We start from the raw sequence: 20,669 nt of genomic DNA on the forward strand, positions 1-20,669 counted from the left end.
TACATTATATAACTAGATAAATCAGCTATTAGAGAATCAGTGGAGTGACCTTTTAGCGTGCATCTCTGCGGGCTATCAACAAAACACTCTGCCGATTGTGTATTTTTCGGAAAAGACCTATTTGCAGTTGTTCGACTTAGCATAAATCTTTATTTTATTTATCCTATTTATTAGCTATTGTAACGAGCCTTCCTCTCAAGCTTAACTAGTTGTTCCTGTGTGGGGCAAACTTCGTGAGAAAAAGTCTGATGACGTGATTACAAGTTATTGAAAATCTCTCTCTCTCTTTTGTGAGTGTGGGCTTCTTTTTGCAGTGCATTGCAATGTAACTCAACGCGCCGAGCCTCTATCACCCTAAGGCCTCACCTTAAGGTAAGGTGAAGCCCTAAGGTTGGCTCTCTTTAAAGACATTACAGTTAATTGAGTGACAGCGTGCTAAGGTAAAAAAAAAAAAAAGAAATAGGATATTATAGAGGCAGGTTCGTTAGAAAGGGACAGAGGAGCTTGAGGCGTGTTCCTGTCATATCGCAAAGGTGTTTCAAACCAATGGCAGTCGAAACAACAATCTCATAGACTGGATAAAGCCGTTCGGTGAGCCGGTGAGCCTTTAGTGATCTCGACTGTTTTCATGTCAGTTTGTCGTTGTTTGTGTACGCATTTTCTGGACGTCCGAGCAAACACAGCCAATTTTTAGTGACATCTTTTCATCTCAGTTCTGTTGATTATTTTTTCTCGTTCATCTACCGCGTAATATCCGATTTGTCTGCCACTTATGCCTTCAATTCTGGTGCCATCTGTGTGGCAACTGGTATCGGAGGGGAGGCCACGGCGACAAGAACGGACGTATAGCGAGCGATTTCTTAGATGGATTTATCGGCAATCCATCATGGCTGAAGTTGCTATGGCTATCGTTTCAATAACTGCCGCTACCCTAGAAGCTGCTACGTCACTGAAAAGCTATGGCTGTGGAATCGCTCGTGATATTGATGATGGTATCGCTACGTAATTAATAATACAGTACTACGAACCCTGTCAGAACAGACATAGTACTTTTTCTGTACACATGGCTGTACGCCCTTTCGAAGTCGCCTGTTTTCGTTGCCCCTTTTGCTCTTCCGCGATACGTCTAAAACTTTTACGTTAGTTGACTGAAGAAGTGTCTAGGGCAACTGTCAAAAATTTGTCCGCACCTCCTGCGCATGACCTGTCTGCTGCATCACAATGAAACACATCTGAACTACACGCCAACTATATTCATCCTAATCGAATTTTAGCGTGAAAATCTTATTCAAGTATGTATAGGCCAAACAAATATCGTTTTATTTCATTAGATATTGAACTAGATGGAAATCTGGACGTGCAGTATTTACGAAAGCATGGAGCATTTTCGTAAATCACAATTACAAGATCGGATAAAGCGGTACTTACATCTAAGGTCTATTGTCCTTTTAACAGGTGTTATAAAACTCAACGAAAGACCTAAAAAAAAGGCGCGTATAACTTTTGCAGTATAGTTGATACAATGCAGTATAACCTTACGGAATCATACTACTGCAGTTACCTTCGTTCTTCTAGAATGCTTTATTGCCTAATGTTACATGTGTGACATCAATACAAGCATGAAATATCCCCGTTGGGCCCAACTTCTTTTTTGGACGCGCAGCTCGAATGTAATTGCATACCAAACCGCGTTCTATGCCTAATATATCTGAAACTGTGAGGCTGCCGGATTTCTGATATCCCGACAATAAAACAGAGCTAAGTGGACGGCAAATGTTTTATCTCTTACTTAGCTTAAATTTACTAAAAATTGAAAAAGTTAGCTTACTCATTACGACCGAGTTGATCTCTCTATTATTCTCGAGTATTATACTCGCGCAGTATCGTCTACATCGTCGGCAAATATAATTTAGGTCGCAGTAAGCAAGCGTTTAAAATAGGACACGACAAATGGCCAAACTGATCAATCGTCTTGGTGCACGGACGCACTGTCGATAATATGAACCGGTACCAACCTTAATATTGTATATTTACTACTATTTCGTTAGCTTCGTACCGGTATCGAAGTGTTTTTGTCCTGCCCATGTATACTACGAAAGATCATTATGCATCTATCTTCAGATAGCGTACTTATTTCTTCAATTCGCTGCTGGAGAATGGTCTTAAATGACGCAAATCGAGTTCATTGTCTGCAATGTTATGACCGGGTGAAACAAAAACGAGTGATCCAAATAGCAACAGTGAAGAATCACACACCCGTGCTAATTGCGAGATAAACGCCATCTACCATCAAGTTGGTTTATTATGTTACCTCAATATTCAGTAGCCGGAGTTTTGTCTGTTGTGTTAGCAAGCTCCCGTTTAGCGCTCCGAGCTGCTATTATGCTATCCAGTGGAGAAATAGTACTGCGTCCCGGGTTTTGGGTCCCTAATCGCTGCCGGACAAACAGGAGCTAAATGCCACAAGCGTTCGTTACGTACCAATCGACCCCTACTTGTATGAGTTGCTTTGGCCATGAGCGCGTATGTACCTCAAAGCTTCTGTAATAGCGTCCCAAGAGACTTCGGAGCCGTAAGTTTCGGGGCACCTTAACCCAACAAACAGAAAACCTTTTTACGGAGCATCTGAAAACGAGAACGAAGTAGGCTACATTACCACTTGCTTCGCTAAAATGCTTCGTTTGACTCCAGTATAGTGAAGTAAGACTTTTGCACATATGGCTTTGCGTACTTCAGAGGGGCTGATTTCCGGTGCAGCAACTTCTAATGACAACCTAACGAAGCGCATTCCACTGCAGTGGTTATAAACTGTTTGTATACCTATGGGTAGTAGGAATCAAAGTAACCCAAACTCATAAACTATTTTTAACAGCGAATGAGTTGTATTTATCACGTTCATTACTAAGCGTATGGACAGCCACTAATCGTATTAACAAGTGGACGATTTTATATCAAAGTAAGTAAGTAAGTACTCTTACCTTAAGATTATTCTCTCTATCCGTAACGTATTTTTGAAGAGAGTTCCTACCGCTCCACGTATACCAGACTTTTAATGGGGTAAATAATATAGTAAACTACTAGCCCTTCGAAACAAACAAAAAATAAGTTGGTACCTAGTCGATATCGTGAGGCTGTGAAAAATACACATTTGTTTAAACTTAAACGCTTCTTTATTAATGATAGGGACATTGTATGTGTAATTCAAGCAGAAATTATATATATCTAAATACCGTCTGAGGTTGACAGGCATCATTATCGTGTGTTAATGATCATTTCTGATGTGCTGAAAATTCTGGAATTTGTATAACCAATCCAGAGAGGCACAATGACTGCCTAGTGGGCGGGTTTTCGTCGACCATATTCTAGACGCAGCCATATGTATCGCTTCGGAAACATTTTTTGATCCTGCCGACACTTTTTTTTTGTCCATCTGCCGTACTGCCTTTTCGGATCTTTTCGTTTAAAGGGCTAAGCTCTGAATGATATAATAATAATTATTATAAGAATTACGTCTTCTTTCTAAATAACTGTAGTTTGATGTGTCATGGAAATGTATAATGAGACTGTTAATCCGACATTTTTAGCGGGCTCTTATATCAAAGGTGTTCAAATCGAGTGATCAACCGTCAATTCTATCCGATGAAGAAGCTTTACTGTAATGAATAGTGATTTAGCTTCGCATGAAAGCTTTATTTTATTTTTTTTTTACGTTTTAACGTTTAAGACTAGCGGCAAATGAGCAACTGTACGGCTTTTTGCCCTAATTCTATTATATAATATAAGTGAAAGAGTTGGTTGTTTATTTTGTCCCACCTCTATGTATACAAGATGCACGCATCACATCACGATGCAGCTGTGGAAGCCCGACTTGTTGATACGACGGCAGCAGGTGTTACTCAAATTCTGCGAATTGGTCACTCTGCAAAGTTTCAATAGACCTTGAACAATTATCTTTCAAAAGGAAAATGATGTGACATGCTGTAAAAAGTAAGCGAGCGAAACGGACGAGCTCGCCACAAAAAGAGTCGAGTACCAGATAGTTTTTACAAAGGCAATAACATCCTTTACCGTCAGGACCAGTCCCTAGCGTGTCACTTACATATAGGAATTGTTGTTTTGAATATTAGGATTCCACCTTTATTAGGAATGCGACATGAAAACAACTTAACCGGTCAGTATGTAAAATTATGCAAAAAAAAAAATGCTCTTGGACTTTTTGAACGGTGATCCTTACAACGACCCCAATGACACTGCGCCCAATGCTGCCATTTGCATACGGCATCCGTCAAAAGTTCGGGCTTAGAACAAATTCAATAAACGGCAATGCGCAGTAGAATATGCCCCTACTTGCAAATACGATGGCCACGTTTTTTTGCTGAGGCCTAAATTTAAAAATTAACCTGCGACAAGCGAAGGACCTGCCGATGTGATGGTTCGGTGCCGACAGTTCCAGCAGTTCGTCTTTACTTAGTTGACAATAATAAATGTGTATGTGGGCATGATTAATGGGCTGTCAAGTTCGCACAGGGTTTGGCTTAATTTTCGTTTGAAGAACTAACGAAACGCCAATCAACATCCAGTGAACCGAGGTCGAGTTTTCCCGGGTAGTAACTGACGCCGATTGCTTTTAATTTTTAAAATTGAGAAAATAATTAGACAAATAGGAGAGCAATTAGCGCGCTCATTTTTATAGCACTGTATACATGAGCTACAGCATGAATGTAATATTGTGCCAACAAATGTATAATATTAGCGCGCCATGACCTTTGAGCGAGTTTCCGTTCCTACACATTGCCAGCTATTGTTAAATTATATTCTTCTGAAATGTTCGACTCCTCTAATGTTTTAGGAAAACATGAAAGAAATGGTAAGGGGCAAAGCAGAGTAAATGTGTCTCGTGTCGCTATAGGCCTTAGGGGCTCTTCTCTTGCTGTGCATAAGGCTCAAGGGTATATCTACCTTTCGTGCGAAATACGCCTGTATCTCCGACGCATGTATATAAGGTGCTGCGTCTCTCTATAGAGGCGGTGTTAAAGGACGATCTGGTGAGGTGTCCACTCCCCTCAGGTTGCGGATCGGAGCAGGACTGAGGGAGACTGGCGAGCATAGCACAGAACATACGACAACAGGCCACTGTGGTGAGCCACTGGATGATTGCTTATTCAGCCTGCGTGTCCGACAGCTTCGTTCGATGGTGTCTACTCGTACAGCAATGGAGCATATAATGTGCACGAGAGGTCACCATAGCGTTCGCTAACGCACTTCGCGAGCGTATAACAGCTTCATCTTAATAGCCGCCAGGAGATATCATACATCACATACATGCGTGCAGTGCGCTACTGGTGTGCTCATGCATAAGAGTCAGTTTATTTGAGTGGTGGCATCGGGATAGGTCCTGATTAACTATTTAACAGCGTCTGATGACGCCAACAGGGCGTGTGTCATAATAACTTCGTCTGCATATTCAACGTTTGTACGGGCGTTCTTGTCCACACAAAATCAATATTCTTTGTTTACTCCATACAACTTTTATTTTAAAGTGTTCGGTGGATACGGACTATAGGCCATATGATCATAAGGCGGAACCTTTGACGTAACGTCAACATGGCAGTCTAAACATTTCTTAGTGCCTGTATAACAGTAAGGAATTATTAAACAGAGCTAAGAACACTTTCAATTCTTCCCTCTGGTTTATTGCAAGACGAAATACTATAATGAGAAAAGCTATTTATTTTTTGCCGGCAAAAGCTGTTGTATTGCGTTCGTGATTTGGGACGTACGCATAAAATGTAGCTTTCGCCCGGCTGCCTTTAAATTCATTTATATGATGAATACTAAAAAAGTGGGAAATAAAAAACGTTTGTGACACAACAAGCCAGCCCTTAAATTTGGGTTTGCACGCTGTCCCTTAAGATAGGTACAGTGAGAAGTCCCTATGTGTTAAGCTCAAAGTTGCTCGAAGTTTGATGATCCAAGAAGTACGAAAAATGTATTTCTTCTATAATTTACGATAGTCTAAAATTGTTCCCTAATCGGGAACTGCATAGCCCTCTTTGTTAGCGGCACGTCATGCGGTTCATACAAAAGCTCCGATCAACAATATTTATTTAACAGATTGTTTACTTCTGCCTCCGGCGGCGTTAAAGTATCTGACTATAAGAAATTGCCCAAGTAGGGCATTTTTAATGTGAGCAAAAAAGAAACCAAGGTATATACGAACGTGGGCGTATAAAGCGCGCCTTGTCTAAAGGTCAGCGATAGGTAATTGATTGCTGCGCAGTGTCCTTTTGTTAAGGTTTCTGTGGCCCGAAATCATCTGAAGTAATTTTCCTAGTTGTGGTTTCGCCTCAGCAATATAAACTACTCGTTTAATTGCGGATTTTGCCTCTCTACTGTAGTCACCTTTTGGCTCCTTTTCATTATGTGTCTGTCATTTCAGGCCAAGCAGCACAAGGTCAGTCCAAAGAGTTACGAATGTAATCGAAAAATACTTACCTGTCTACTTGTTCTTTGTTGTCATTGGTATGCTACTGGAAAGAATATTGCTGCGATTGACCCCATTCGGATAAAGGTGTCCTAATTATGTTTCAGATACCTTTAGACGACCATCTGCGCGACGACAACGATGATAACAACAGCGTAGGCCTTTTATTTACAAGTTCGGCGAATTTCTGCCGTCCCATAGCTTTCACTGCAATTTTATTCGGGCCATGCCTGATATTCTTTAGGCTACCAAACCAGCATTGAGCCGTTGCCTATTCTAAAACAAAGCACACCCTTTTTCCTAGTTACGAGTGGATTGTTGCGGTACACTAGCCACGAGCATGGGGGGTAAGTCGCGTAGAACGCTAGCGCCAACTGAAACCAGAATGAAAAGTAACTGGGTATAGAGACGAGCAGAGAAAAAGGAAGTGAACTCAAGTGACGTGGGTAGCGGAGCGATAGATGAATGACGTGGAAAACTAAAAAGTAGCCCGCATCATCCTGCTCTTCTGCAGCGACGTATCGTTGTTAGCCATGTACAATTGGGCCGCGACCAAGATATTTTGCCTTAGGCCAGTTCGCAGCGAGTCCCCCAAAGACCTTCTCTGACGATCGTAGGAGAAGAAAGAGACAAAGGGCACGCGGAGGAATGGAAAGATGGAACTCTCAGCACTGCCGTGGCTGCCACCGTCTCCGCCGGTATTGGCTTATGAAGCGTTGAAACGTGAGCAAGACCGCCGGAAACAAAAAGATTAGAAGTGGCCGTGGTTGGGCTGGGGTTCACTGGGTGGCCGTTTGGAAAAGAAGTATAAAAGCAAAATATGGAATGGGCGAATGACTATGACTGTGTAGAAGATTAGGAGCAAAGCACGATAAAAGGTCTAAGAAGAGACTAAGCACGAATGAAGATGAAACAGGCCAGATTTAGACTTTACTAGCGAATCAGAAAAAACCGTCATCTCCATCGACTCCACCAAAACACGCTAGCGTAAGTTGCGCGTAGAGAGAACGAAACGCGGCTCTATCGCCAGTGACGCTTAGTCGCAAAACAAATGCGCATATAGTACCCTCACTCTTACATAATAATGAGAACTTTTTCCTTTACAGCAGAACAGATGCCTGACACGGAGGGGCCAAAGAGAGAACCGGATAATGCTAACAGTAGTAGATAGAAAAGGAGCGACTTGGCAGACCAATCGATTTTTTTGCTACTACTGGCGTCGCCCTTCCCGTTGCCGTTATCGCCGGTTAACCATTGATGTAGAAAGAAAACCATGGAAGATACTAAAATAAAATGCGCGATAACAAATCAGACGGGGAAACAGATCGTATAACGAATGAAGGGCACAGAAAGTCTGGCTAAGAAAACGAGGCGGTTATTTAGGAAAAAAGAAACGGGACGACATCTGAGCGTAATGTCAGCGGGCAATCGCCATTATAGAACGAGCATCCAGAATGGCGTTCTCATCGGAGAAAATGGTAACCGTAATAAAATCAAAGGTTGAACGAAAGCTTGGTCAAAGTCAATTGGGTCTAAGACGAAAACCCATAAGTTCGGAATACAGATATAGTTCAACGCTACACCATTTACAGTCATTTCTCTAACTCAAAAATATTCAGTTAAATTAGCTTTCAAGGCCAATTGCGCAACATTGAAGCGAGATATAGTCCAGTGATGGAAGTCATTACTCTGCTTTAGACTGATGCTTTACTGAAAAATAGCTGATAAACGATGTAATGGGTTGCAAGCATCAGTATTTTATAGCCACCTCCTCTTGCAACGGCCCTGACTGTCGCCTCTCTTTGGGGCATACTTCTGATATAGCTCTGCGTTACCTCAGCTATAAGGGGATACAATTGCTAAACATTAACGGCTTGTTCGCGGAAATCAGAAACATTTGTTATTTCCTATCCTTCCCGAACCCATGATTTTGCTATTTTCTATGGGATTAAGGTTTGTCGAATTGGTAATACACTGCATCATCTGGACGTTATTGGCAACGAGTAGTGTGATAACACTCTTCGCTTTGTGACCAGACGACCCATCGTGCGCGAAGACGTAGTCACTATCGGGGAACCGTTCCTGTATCTGAGGCCCCATATTCCAATAACCTTAAAATATTCCTGCCGTTCTAGTATTGTCTAATCATTAAAACTTTTTAATGGATTTTTGATTTTCAAAATGCCGCAGTTCTCAGAACATCGTTCATTAGCATGTCTGAAGGAATGAAGGCCGCTTCTTCCGAGAATCTCAAAATGAGATTCATCTGAAAAGAAGCAGGCTTGTGCCCAGTTCTAAGCGGTGCAATTTTCGACTTGATTTGCCCAATAAAAATTGACTTGTTTCATTCAAGCATTCAGCTGAAGTTTCTGGGCGGGTCTACGGCCTTTGGGCCCGGTCCGTTTGTGTAGTGTGTTTCGACATAGTGAGTTTACAGTCTTTTAGTATGGATATTATACGAGACGAACCTATTGTAGATATCTAGGTACCTGTAAACAATCACACGGTCCGCCTTTTTCTAATTTTAACATTGTCCTTGTGTGACGAAAGCGGCAGGCCCTTTTCGGCTTGGTGGCGACGCTGGTAACTGCATGCTAGGTAATGTGAAACATTTAAGCAATTTTGCGTTTTCCCTATAATTTTTGACGAAACAATCCGCCAACCGATGCTTTCTGCTGGCCGACAACATCTGTCCCTCTTTCCACTTCGGCACTTTATGTTGAGAAACACACAAAATCGCCAGAAGGAGAATCAATCGAGCTCACCTAAATGTTACTACTTAGTTATTCAGCACCGATAATGTAATCGTGCTGGTTAGATGGGCAGATAAAACGCGCCGGCTGAAGATAGCGTGAGACTCGCTAAAATCCACGGCGAGCTATGACGGCAGCGATTATACGAAATGCCAGTCTTACAGGTCAGATCGCTTGCTCGTTAGTCTGAAGATGTTTTACTGATGTAATCATGCGAATATGGGGTATTTGGCTGAAATAGAATAGTGCCGTTTTCATAAGCGTAAGCGATTGTAAAGATACTTTGCTTCATTTCTGCCTAGTCTGTCGTGAAGTATCTGATCAGATTTACTCTTACTTAGCTTGTCCGATTGAGCACCAACCGAAAGCTCATCTACTAGGCAATAGCTCTAAGTATAGCGTTTTATATGAACTGAAACAAAATGATCCCTCCTGCGAGACGTGCCTAGGGAAGCTGTAGTGTAAAATACGGATAACTACGAATGAATCGTGTACGCAGTACCATCCAAAGCTCGTCTTAGACAACGAAATGCCGCATCCGGATCTATAATTCTGAATGAACTAAGGGATGGCCAGAAACAGGCTCGCTTTAGATTTGGGCACTGTTATGGCGTTCGTATCAGACACGCTTAATTGTAGAAAACTATTTTTCCTTTAATAGAGATTACTGCTTGTAGCTAGTTACGTATTCCAAGCATGCATTGTTGTACATTTGGTGTAAATCGTTCAGATTTCGTAAAGTAAATTTAAATAAATAACAATTTTTAGAACCCAACCCGTCCGCGCAAAGTTTATCGGCACAGCGTACGAGAACATTTTACTTTTATCTCGTCATTACATAAAAACCATAGAGGATTTAAGAGACTTCGAACAAATCCATGATTCAGTCCTTCTCAGTTGAGCGTTCTATTGCACTTATACATACACTTAAACGTTGGCAATGCGTGCGCCCTCTGACGTTTCAGGCTGTTTGCAGGCTGCAACATCCGCAAATACAGTCGAAAATTTTGTCCAGACCTATTTTTTCGATTAATATTACCCCATCTGTGGTGTTAGCGTGAATAGATTTTTACAGCGCGTTCATATTCGGCTAGAAAAAAAAAAAAATCGCCGTGCCGGCCGAGGCACGCTTGCGATAGCAAGACGATGGAAAGAAGTTATCAAGAAAGCAATCCAGCAGTACAACGCACTGTGTTCGAACATGGACAAAGAGAATGCTCGACAAATTCCGCTCAGGCCGTAAATTCTAGCCTACGTTAAACAGCGGCAGCTCATTGCTGGGTACCATAACGACGTCGCGAAGCCGTAGATCATTAACTAACTTAATTTCAGGCTGAGAACCGTGATGACCTAAGACCTGGCCAACCACTTCAATTCCTAAACGTCTTCTAGGGATGCTAGGACGGCAAAGAAAAAGGTAGGATTGCTGTACAAATGCAGCACAAACTACTGTCTAAGCGTATACCTTACGAGAAAGCGTGTACGACTAATCGCAGCCTGTCGCGGCACGACAACCTTATCCTTTCCCTAGTCAACGTTGTCTAACGTGGCCAAAAAAGGACACGTAACAGATGCACATACAAAATCTTTGAAGTCTTGCGCGTATTGGCGGCACTGCGGTGAGCTGTGTGCGGCTACACGGTTGTAACAAAAAACAGGCTTCCGTTGGGCGTAACCCTAACATGAGGTCTGGGTCGCGACTGAGCTTTTGACGTTCAACATTGTTCACGTTAAATCACCTTGAACTCTATTTCTATTTGGGTTTCTATTACATAATCATCAAAGAGTGTAGTTTTCACATGTACATGTTTTTCGTAATAACCAGTAATTGGCCAGTAAATAGAGATGCTAGGCGAAAGAGCGTATATTTGGAAAACATCAATATTGATCGAATTATTGTCTTGTATGGTGGAGTGTCTCTAGTATGAAGAAGACGTTTCCCAGTTTCATAGCTGTAAAATGAACAGATAACACAATGTGTAACTGTTAAGTATAGTATCGTTCCCGTAAAATATAAGCTATTTGTATATAATAATACCATGAAATCGTCAAGGGTCATGGCGTAAAAAATGCAATATATATATATATATATTGTGTTTCTCCACAAGAGGTTATGTAAGCTGGTAGTGGATAAAATGTAGAGCGTGGGATTTAGTCCTTGCTAAATGTTTCTCTCTATACTGCATTTAATATATTACAGAACAAAAATGTTTGCCAAGTGTCAATAACTTATTACTCTGAACAGATCATGGAGTCTCGCCTATTTTATAATAAGAGCTCTTTCTATCTGTGCAAAACAATGAAGCTTGAGAATAAAGATGAATCTTAAGATTTTTTTTGCAGTTGGCTTTCGGTTGCTCTTCTTATGGCACATTCTTATACGGCCATTCAAGGCTCTCGTTGCTGACGGTGTGTTTAACGGGGGCATTTTGCTCTTTAACAGCAGTTACCTTTCAAGCCAAAGTTTCGCCAAGCGGACTGACTATTCCGGCTTATAAGAAAGGTTTAAGTTAACCAATGCGAGGTGATAGCCTAGTTTTCCCCCTAGCAACCCCGATACAGGCAACAATATCGAGCAGTGCTTGCTGCTTCCTGATATAGCAGACGATTTAGTTCGGATTTCAGTTTAAAATATTTTTGCAGCTCCAAGAGGTATGCCAGAACGTTCATGCGAACTTCGTGGAAGCTAAAAGCAAATATATGTAAATAGCATTCTACGAAACGAAGTGCATAAACGATCCCCTATAAATGGCATCATCATAGCTCGAGCAGGAAAGCAAAATACAGAACTTTAACTTCCCAGAACTATAATCTATGGATGCCATCTTATCTCTGCCGAATGCATATAAAGAAAACAGATGATATTTAGTTTTTGGACAAAGGATAATAAACCCTGTAGTTAAACTTTTGCCGTCTATGTTCCTGATGACTAGCAGACGAATTGATTATCATGAGATACATTTTTGCTATGGGATCGCTGACGGAATTAGATGGTCCGCGATTCAAACATGGACATTTGACGTAGGTATTATATTGCTGAGTAAATTTCGTAGAAAAAGCTTCTGTTTTGATCAAGTAAGAACTGATCGAAACGATGCAACTTAGCTTCTCATCTACAACAGTGTTAAGTTAAATACATAAACCTATAATTAAGTAAGCACATCGAGAAGCGTTGGGCCCCGGAGATGATAGGGTGCATTTAGTTGTTTGGCATCGCTATGGCCTAGATGGCTGGACAGTCACTTAACAGCTTCAACTTCCAAAGAATCAAATGAACGTGGCCTGGTTGTCAGAAACAAGCTCAATATTACAGATATTTAATAAACACAGTCGTAATCATAGTCGGTGAATCCGATAAAGTCCGCTGATTTTACAGGGTCATCTTGTTGTCCATATGATAAGCGGTGCTTTGATACTTTGTCCCGCGACAAACAGATGGCTCAATTCTGGCCAGTGAAATTGCTCAGAGGTCACCGCGCATTGCGACTAAGAGAAAATAAAAAAAAAAAAAAAGGTGCCTCCGAAATGTACGGCCCTTAGAAAAGGACTGCAATATAAATATTATTTCACTCGTATATGTGCTTCAGTGGATTCGGTTGGATGGCTGTCGGCATTAGCAAGATTCTTAGCCTAAGTGTGCCAGAAGAAGACTCGGCAATAGATCGCGTACATCATGGGAGACATAATGTTCTACGACAAGCAACACCTTTCAACGAAGTCAAGAGTTCTGGTTTAGTGTAATATATTCGACAGTTTTCTTGGATGCTGCACCAGCGCACATAGGAATAGACACGGGGGAATGTGCCCCTGATGACTCTTGCGCACGCTGAACGTAGAAGCTTGGCTTTAAGACAGCAAACCAGAGCAAGCTTAGGTGACAAAATGTACACCATAGGGATACAAGGGAAGAACGCCGACAGTTATTCATTGTGAACGAGACTTCAGAGATGAAAAGGCTTGTCAGTAAGACTAGATAGGCCTAGTGCGGAAAGTCATCACTGAGCTATTAAGGCTAATTCCGGTTTCTATTTTGTGCTAGTTGAAATTAACATTGATATAGGGGTCCATTCTAGCCAGAAATAGCTAGGCATAATGTATATGGTAGAGGTAGAGTTACATGATTAAGCCTGCTTTAGAAGTTGTCGGCTATGGAGATACTTGAATGGACGCCACTTGCCAGCTAGCCTTCGGATTGCAAAGCTGGCGGCCGTCAGTTCGAAACCCGCAGAGATATACGCGAGCGCCGAGCGTAGCTATAAACTCATGAACTCTTAGATGTTGAAAGAAGATCAACACACTGAGATAAGGGTGATATGTTAAACATCTCTGTTAAACTTTGCTGGTGAATATGTCAATTTGTATAGGACAAAAATATAGTATGCCGTGACTGAACAGCCTCAAGCATGACGAGCGGTGATAAGAGCGCGGACGCACGTTGAAATACAACAGCTTTAATCAGCTCCACGTTGCGCCTTTACAGACTAACTTTGGCAAACAACGAGTTACTCCCATTTGTGACTCTATTTAGACACGTGAACAGTCGAATGTGTTAAGCTGAGTCAATTCTCAACTGGTCACAGCCGGTGCTGCGAATGGGTGGCCCAAATAATGACAAACATATATCGCGGCGACCCAATACAGGCCAGATCTGTACCCAAGGGACAAGGCCATGGTGTACCTTATAGTTCAATATCGTATAGTTATTAGATTATCAAGATATTCTACCTTGCCTTGATATGCATCGAATTTGTTTACTATCGACATTAGATGTGGACATATTTTCTAGCTTTCAACCTTCAAACCTGTACTTAAAAATATTGAACTTTAAGTTCCAGAATGCGTGAGGGAAGGAGCTTCCGAATCTATCGAGCTATAGATGAATGTCAGTGTGTCTCACTGCGAATAATATTCGTCCATTTTCGAGGATCATCAGTATAGCGTTGTGTCTACTGCGTATAATGCCGCACCGTATACAGGTCTATTGTCTTGATATTTTTAAACGGGGCGTTCTTCATCTTATATCTTATTAGACTCTGTAGGCCAATTGTATTAAAAAAATCATGTTCTGAAAATTGTAGATGATTATGATTTTTTGATTATTTCGGCTGATCACGTACGACAGATAAGAGTAGTACGCCTTTCCCGCAACGTTAGCTAGCGAAGTATTCTGGACGCAGGCGTCCGTTCGACTTGTTGTGTTGTCAAAAGATCGCAGACCATCGCTTCTTGCAAGGCATAACGATTAAAGATTAGAATCTCTTTAACCGAATCGAATAAGGCTCACAAGCTATCCCGCGTTAATCTTTGCTTAATGTATTCACAAATGTACAAATACGCGCTGTGTACTGAACTATAGTTTTTTTTTATTGAAAGTACGGTATAATTATCGGGCATAACCGTGACGTTTATTGATACTTCGAGGAGCTCCTTGCATCCAGAAAGACAACACCTCTTAATTCATAACGCGGAACCCTCGAGCGTCGCGACAACATGCGACGTTCTAGAGCAAGGAAACGTGTTTGTGGTAAAAACTTGAAACAAGTGTGCCGTTCCAAAGACCCGTCAATGATGAGGACAGACTCCGTTTAAGCCGCCTGCCCGAACTAAGGAACTTCATACGACTCTACCTTTTCTATTTGAAGCCGCACTCCCTCACCGAACTTCTGTGTTAGATACCTATTCATGTTATGCTTTCCGGACGCCTGGAAACAAAATGGAACACCCGCTAGCTTACGCAAACTCTTGTCAAATGCGTTCTACAAGCGCATACGGATAGTTTTAGCGCCTAGGTTGCTATAAAGCTTTGAACGCACTATGTTGCCTTGAAACTTACAGGTTTTTACATAACCAAGGCCTAGTTTCCGACGACGAAGACAAATGGCAATAGCGGGCTGACTATAATAGATGTAAAATCCACATCTAACAGTTTTATGTCTCTTCATTGCAGGCAGCACCGATGATGTTCCCGAGGAGGTTCCGGGAGATGCGAATTGGCTTTGAGATCAGGCAAGCGCAGCAGTGCTTCATCATCTTTGAGCTTAAGTTCGAGCCCATCGTCAAGAGTTCGTTTCGGGTCCGAATTCCGTTCCCTTCACTGCGCAAGGCGCTCCGACGGGCCACCACCGCTGCCGCTGGCCGCAACAAGTGGAGTAAGGCCCCACGAAGCTGCCAGGGGACAGCTGCCGATAGTCCTGCGGCCTCGCAAGATCCACCGTGCACGCAGCAGCAGAAGACAACGAAGAATAACAACAACTTAAACATTAACTGCGCGCAACAGTTTGGTCAGATTTCGGCAACGAATCTTGCTAAAGACGTAAATACAAGCAGTAACTTAAACTCGTTCGCGCTGCCCAATAATCAACGCACCAACAATAGCAACGGCCAACAACCGAAACCTTCCTACAAGGAATCAAAAAAGAGATCAGACGTTCGGAAGACTTTTTCGTCTCCCAAACGAAAACTAGAAAGACATACTGTAGGTATTACAAGCTTTCGAAAAGAATAAGATTTGTATCTGTTGCAAACTGGATGAGATTGATAATTATCGACATTTTTTTCGATATGCTACCTTTTACTAATCCACTCTGTCTTTAGGTCTTGGGAGCGTTGTTGATGAAGAATTCATAGTTATATTTAGTGAAACAATATTATGCATTGCTCGTATGGGCGCAGGTCTATACAGACAGGGAAGTATTGCTAGATATAGTAGGCATAAGGCCAAGGTGTCCATTTAGCGGTAGGCGGATAAGACAACCCAGGCTGATGTTATTATATACCAACGATTGATAAGCTCGAATGTAACTTCCACGTTCCGGAATACAAATACTAGATACCTTCTAAAAAATTTTCTTAAAGAAACTTTTTCTTAATAACTAAAAATCTCCATCTGTCGTATAAATATGACAGTTAAACGCATCATTTAATGGCAATACCTTTTAGGCAAAGCACAAACCAAGCATCTCTGCTCGCTTGGTTTTGCAGTTACGGTAACTCACGCTGGAATAATTGAATGATCGATATGATACAACTATATATCCTAAGATAATAAAAATTGTAGATATAAACGAGCCCCTCATTTCGTTATGTACTTAACCCTGAAACATTTTGAAACTGCATAATTTTATCGGCTTCCAAATGACTCTGACTCTGTTCAGAAATTCTGTTAGAGTTAGGAGAGCTTTTTCGTCTATACGGTGATTAATATGGTACGTCTTCGTCCTCAGAGACACCTCATTCAGTTCGAAACATGCTTTGCAGGCCTAACCCATCCGCGTAAGTTGTCAACTCAAAACAAATTTGTAAAAAAATCTACATACGCTTTTGGTGCATTATCTGATACACTGTGGTCAAAAATTAATTCGATGGAATCGGCTGGTTCGATGATCATTACCGAAACCTTTCCTATCGAATAAGGTATTGACACATTTGTGTGCTAAACAGATCTTCATTGAAACTGAGCTTCTGACGAGATTGCCGAAGGTGTTTCCAGATCAAGCTTCGAAGGTGAATCTTAATTCTTAAGTCCACAGCTTGAGCAATCTATCTAATCAAAATCCGATATATATATATATATATATATATGCACTCCAAATGGTATTATACGCCTTCGAGCGTATGCAATAGAAAAAAAAAAATTTTTTTAAAAATAGAAAAAACGAGCATCGACAAAGCTTTATGCGCCAATATGTTAAACAATTTGAAATTTACATATTAAACTTCTATTTTACTTTTCTAAGAGGAGTAAAAACCCACTTTGTTGAATCATAGCGAATCGAAAGGCATCCAATTTCTTATTTACCGGATTTACCTCAATGAGTAAGAGATGACTGTCACGTTTTTGGTAAAAAATGATGTGTAAAGTTCTGGTGCCTTGTCATTAATGGGAATTTGGTTAAACGGCTGGATCTGTTTATTTGGCGATAATTCATAAATCCGCATCGTGTTGAGGCTTGTGCACCGCTAATGGAATCGAGTCCGGCTGTTCTGCTGACTGAATCGAACTCTAATAGGACTACCACCCGGGTATTGGGTATAAGCACTTATAAGCGTATTGTAAAGTAGAGAAGATGTGTGGTACTAGAGGAACGGTTTCCTATGAGTTGTTTTAGCGGCGGCATCTCATGTACTTGGATTCTCTTGGTGGTCATCAACCATCTGGTCTGGTTCGCATCGAAGTGCAACTGAGGCTCTCCTGTTTGACACTGACCTTGCTCATGCGGCGAAAAGTGCAGTGATCTTCAACCTCGGCAGGTTGCTGCATACAACAAAACAAGCACAAGCAACTGTTAGCCCCCTTATCCATCATCTGCATGAGCAAAAGGTCCCCCGTTCTTGTCCGCCAGGCTCTTAGGTAGAGAGAAACGAAGGTACCGCTAACAAATAATTGCAGCGGTGTGTCTTATTTACGAATAGTTATGCAAACTCACATGATATTCATAAGCTTCGCAGTAACGCATACTTGGCGAGCGTTTTGTAATTTTAGTATTGCATTCGTTTGGAACAAATGCAGTTTTGACGAAAAACGGTGACGCGGTCCGGAGCGAAAAATTGTGCAGAAGAGTTTATGCTGTCAGTTGCATCTTCTATTTGCGTCCGAATAAAAAGACGTTCTCTCTTTCGTGATACGTACACCTATATACAAGAAGCGCGTTACAATATTGCATGCAGCTGCGTGTCTCACGCGTTGCGGCTAAGTTCCTACCCGTCAACCCATTCATGCAGGCGATGCCAGCAATAGAGAACTCTGAGTGATAGGTCCCTAAGTCTAAATTGTCTAGGCCATACTCAAAGCACTATATTATTTTTAAACTAAGTATACACGAAATTTTTTATTAATTTTGAATTCATAAATCCTAAATTGAAACTAAAAAAGACAAAACTTACAAGGGACATATATATCCAAGCAAGAAATATTCGTATGACTTTTATCAGGTTAAAGTGAAAAGAACACATCCGAATAGTGTTACAAGTTTTAGCAACAAAAGATCATTAACGAATATGTTCTTTGTCTTTCCGTCCTTTGATTTCTGATGGATTGAACTTTCAGGCCACGTCGTGCCGCTCCCAGTGTTATTTATTGCGGTAGAGTCGTTTTATTTTTTATCGCTGTTGTCTGCTCGACAGCTGGTGACGGTGGGTGGTGGTCGGCTGGTGCCATGGCGGACGAGGACGTCGAGGGCGGCCTCTTACTGCTGGGAGACACGGGGCTGCAGGAAGTCGATGGCCACTCGCAGCCTCCCTTCGATGCCGCCTCGGCTCAACCCCCGTCGCCGTTTGGCTCAGCCGCTACCGTTTGCCAGGGGCCGTTGGCCACCCAGCAGGGTTTTCCCAGGGGAGCTGCCCCACCCCTTGTGTCGTCGACGCCACTGCAGAAGTTCTTCAGCGATCACCCCCAGGTTCGAGAGCCGGTGGCACGATACCCGGGGGGATCTGTTTTTACCCCCGGAAATGTTACGGCTGCCGGCGTTGTTGGCGGCGGTCTCAGCCAACGCGCCTCCTCCACTTCGCTGGGACTTTCCCCGCGCGGCAGCATCACCTCGCCTCGCCGAGAAAAGACCGCTACCTTCGATCTCACCGCACCGACCAGTGAGTACCAACAGAGCATACATATTACACATGCATGTGTATATATATAACTATGGTAATGGCGCACACAGGCATATTTACGGAACCTGTGGTAGAATACTATGAAGAGGGTACGAGTCAGGTTTTGAGGAAATAACTGCCCACCATTAAGTACTACTGAGCAAAGGCACCATATGAAAGGCTTCCATGCAAACATCTCAAAGTCAATTTTTTTCTGGCTAAGGAAGAACATTTATTACCCCTCAGTGATCTTCATAATTTGACAAAATATTTCAGGGAAGTTTGCGAAATACTAACTCCAAGAGTTAGCTAAGGAAACGGGCAAAATAGATAGAAAGAAAAAACTTGCTTTTCGCACAAAAAGGTCTAAAACCACTTCGGCGTACGCTATTATTGCGGAAACTACAAATTTGAGTTCTGTTCAACTTAGCCTAAAAGCTATTCCTCGATTTAAAGGCCAAAGTAAATTTTATTTTTTTTGCTTGACAACTCGTCATAAGTTCGAGTGAACCATTTAAATGTTTACATTTAAATGATGGATTTGTATGCTTATTTCATTGACGGAACACACTTTCTATGCTAGAGATGCTGCATTGGTACAGCAGACTGCAATTGTCCTGTGACGGTGTAGAACTATAGAAAATTGAGGTTGCTACAACGTCGCATGCCTTTATTTTTGTGATTATCGTCATAGTAATAAACTGAGAGAAATCGTTATCTTAATAGACTCTAACTTTACACTACTTTGTACGTTTAACTTGTGTAATTATATTTATTGGGAGATTCTTAGCCTTAGACTATACATGTTTAATTTTTCATGAGGCTACATTCATTTATATTGTCTGTTATGTGTTTCCCTTATATATATATATATATATATATATATATATATGTATATATGGTATATATATATATACCATATATATATATATATATATATATATATATATATATATATATATGTATATATGGTATATATATATACCAGTTGTATTTTTGCTCTATTGTAATATTTGTAATTGAGCAGATGTGATCATAAAATAGCTACAATTTTCTTTGAACGTTAAAAGCTTATAATCCCTCCAATCTATACATCGAAACATCGTCACGTCGATGTCAGCTGTTATGGATCCCGGCCGAAACCCGAGCCGGCTATTGAGGCGGATCACTGATCGCTAGTCTCTGTTATCCAACTAGGCTGGCATGGTGTAGGGCCGTATCGAGGGGCGCCGAACGTCTACCGGCTTCTAAAATCGCCACCGCGTTCACTGCATTGGCGAGATAGTGATGTCCTGACAAATATATTTCCTTTAAAGAAAGAACTAAAAGCTAATCGGCCCCATAATTGCATCAGTCTTTGATGAGTTTCGTAGAAACTGGGGGTGCTTTCAACACTCGACAGGGTCATAGTGAGAAATTCATATACATCCCGAGAGGCGCAAAAACTTCTCACACATAGTTTCCCACGCATAGGGTTCACCGAAATTAATTTTTATAGGTCAGCCTGTGTTGATAATTGGGATGACTAATGCAAGTATACTCTATCTCCTTTGTTATAGAAATAAAAGTACGAAGCTGTTAAGAGCGACGGTGACTGCTGTCTCATCGGCCACAACCGTTGATGTGGCTTTGCTTACATCGGTGTCTAATTTTGCTGGTCAGTAAAGTTGAATAACAGTACTCCTTAAGGGCCGCAGAACGCTTTCTTGTCCGGGGTAGGACTTGTACGAAAGATACTACAGTGATTCGTCTGAACGTCTGTGTTCGCTATTCGAATCATGCTTTTGCGACTGCGCTTAACGGTGCGAGATACATGGAGTATAAGAGGGCTATATCGTCGGTCCGAA

General features: G+C 41.6%; 2 protein-coding genes and 1 long non-coding RNA gene across 4 annotated transcripts in view; 2 read left to right on the forward strand and 1 right to left on the reverse strand.

Annotated features, from left to right (window-relative positions):
• Positions 1-2,213: 2,213 nt before the first annotated feature.
• LOC147758976 (uncharacterized) lies at positions 2,214-5,111 on the reverse strand. The gene is made up of 3 exons (XR_015319402.1): positions 4,960-5,111; positions 3,814-3,919; positions 2,214-2,625 (listed from the first exon to the last, which is right to left on the reverse strand). It is a non-coding gene; the product is annotated as an uncharacterized LOC147758976 (long non-coding RNA).
• Positions 5,112-13,937: 8,826 nt separating this feature from the next.
• LOC147758977 (uncharacterized) lies at positions 13,938-16,807 on the forward strand. The gene is made up of 2 exons (XM_086992408.1): positions 13,938-14,213; positions 15,185-16,807. The coding sequence occupies exons 1-2, from the start codon at positions 14,118-14,120 to the stop codon at positions 15,740-15,742; spliced, it is 654 nt and encodes a 217-aa protein (XP_086848534.1). The 5' UTR covers positions 13,938-14,117; the 3' UTR covers positions 15,743-16,807.
• Positions 15,574-20,669, forward strand: part of LOC147758978 (transient receptor potential-gamma protein-like) — a 45,025-nt gene continuing 39,929 nt past the window's right edge. For both annotated transcript variants that reach the window (XM_086992147.1, XM_022794229.2), the window contains exons 1-2: positions 15,574-15,712; positions 18,284-18,822. In XM_086992147.1, the coding sequence (XP_086848273.1) occupies positions 18,393-18,822 (430 nt within the window). In that variant the 5' untranslated portion in view covers positions 15,574-15,712; positions 18,284-18,392. The remainder of the gene's footprint in view (positions 15,713-18,283; positions 18,823-20,669) is intronic.

The sequence above is a fragment of the Varroa destructor genome, unplaced genomic scaffold, assembly GCF_002443255.2.
Source record: "Varroa destructor unplaced genomic scaffold, Vdes_3.0 BEIS01000001.1, whole genome shotgun sequence".
In the NCBI taxonomy this organism is placed as follows: domain Eukaryota; kingdom Metazoa; phylum Arthropoda; class Arachnida; order Mesostigmata; family Varroidae; genus Varroa; species Varroa destructor.

Excerpts from the sequence above, each read along its gene's own strand:
- LOC147758977 (XM_086992408.1), top strand. The coding sequence starts at position 14,118 with ATGTCAGTGTGTCTCACTGCGAATAATATTCGTCCATTTTCGAGGATC. Across the intron at positions 14,214-15,184 it reads TAATGCCGCACCGTATACAG|GCAGCACCGATGATGTTCCC; the intron begins GTCTATTGTCTT and ends TCTTCATTGCAG.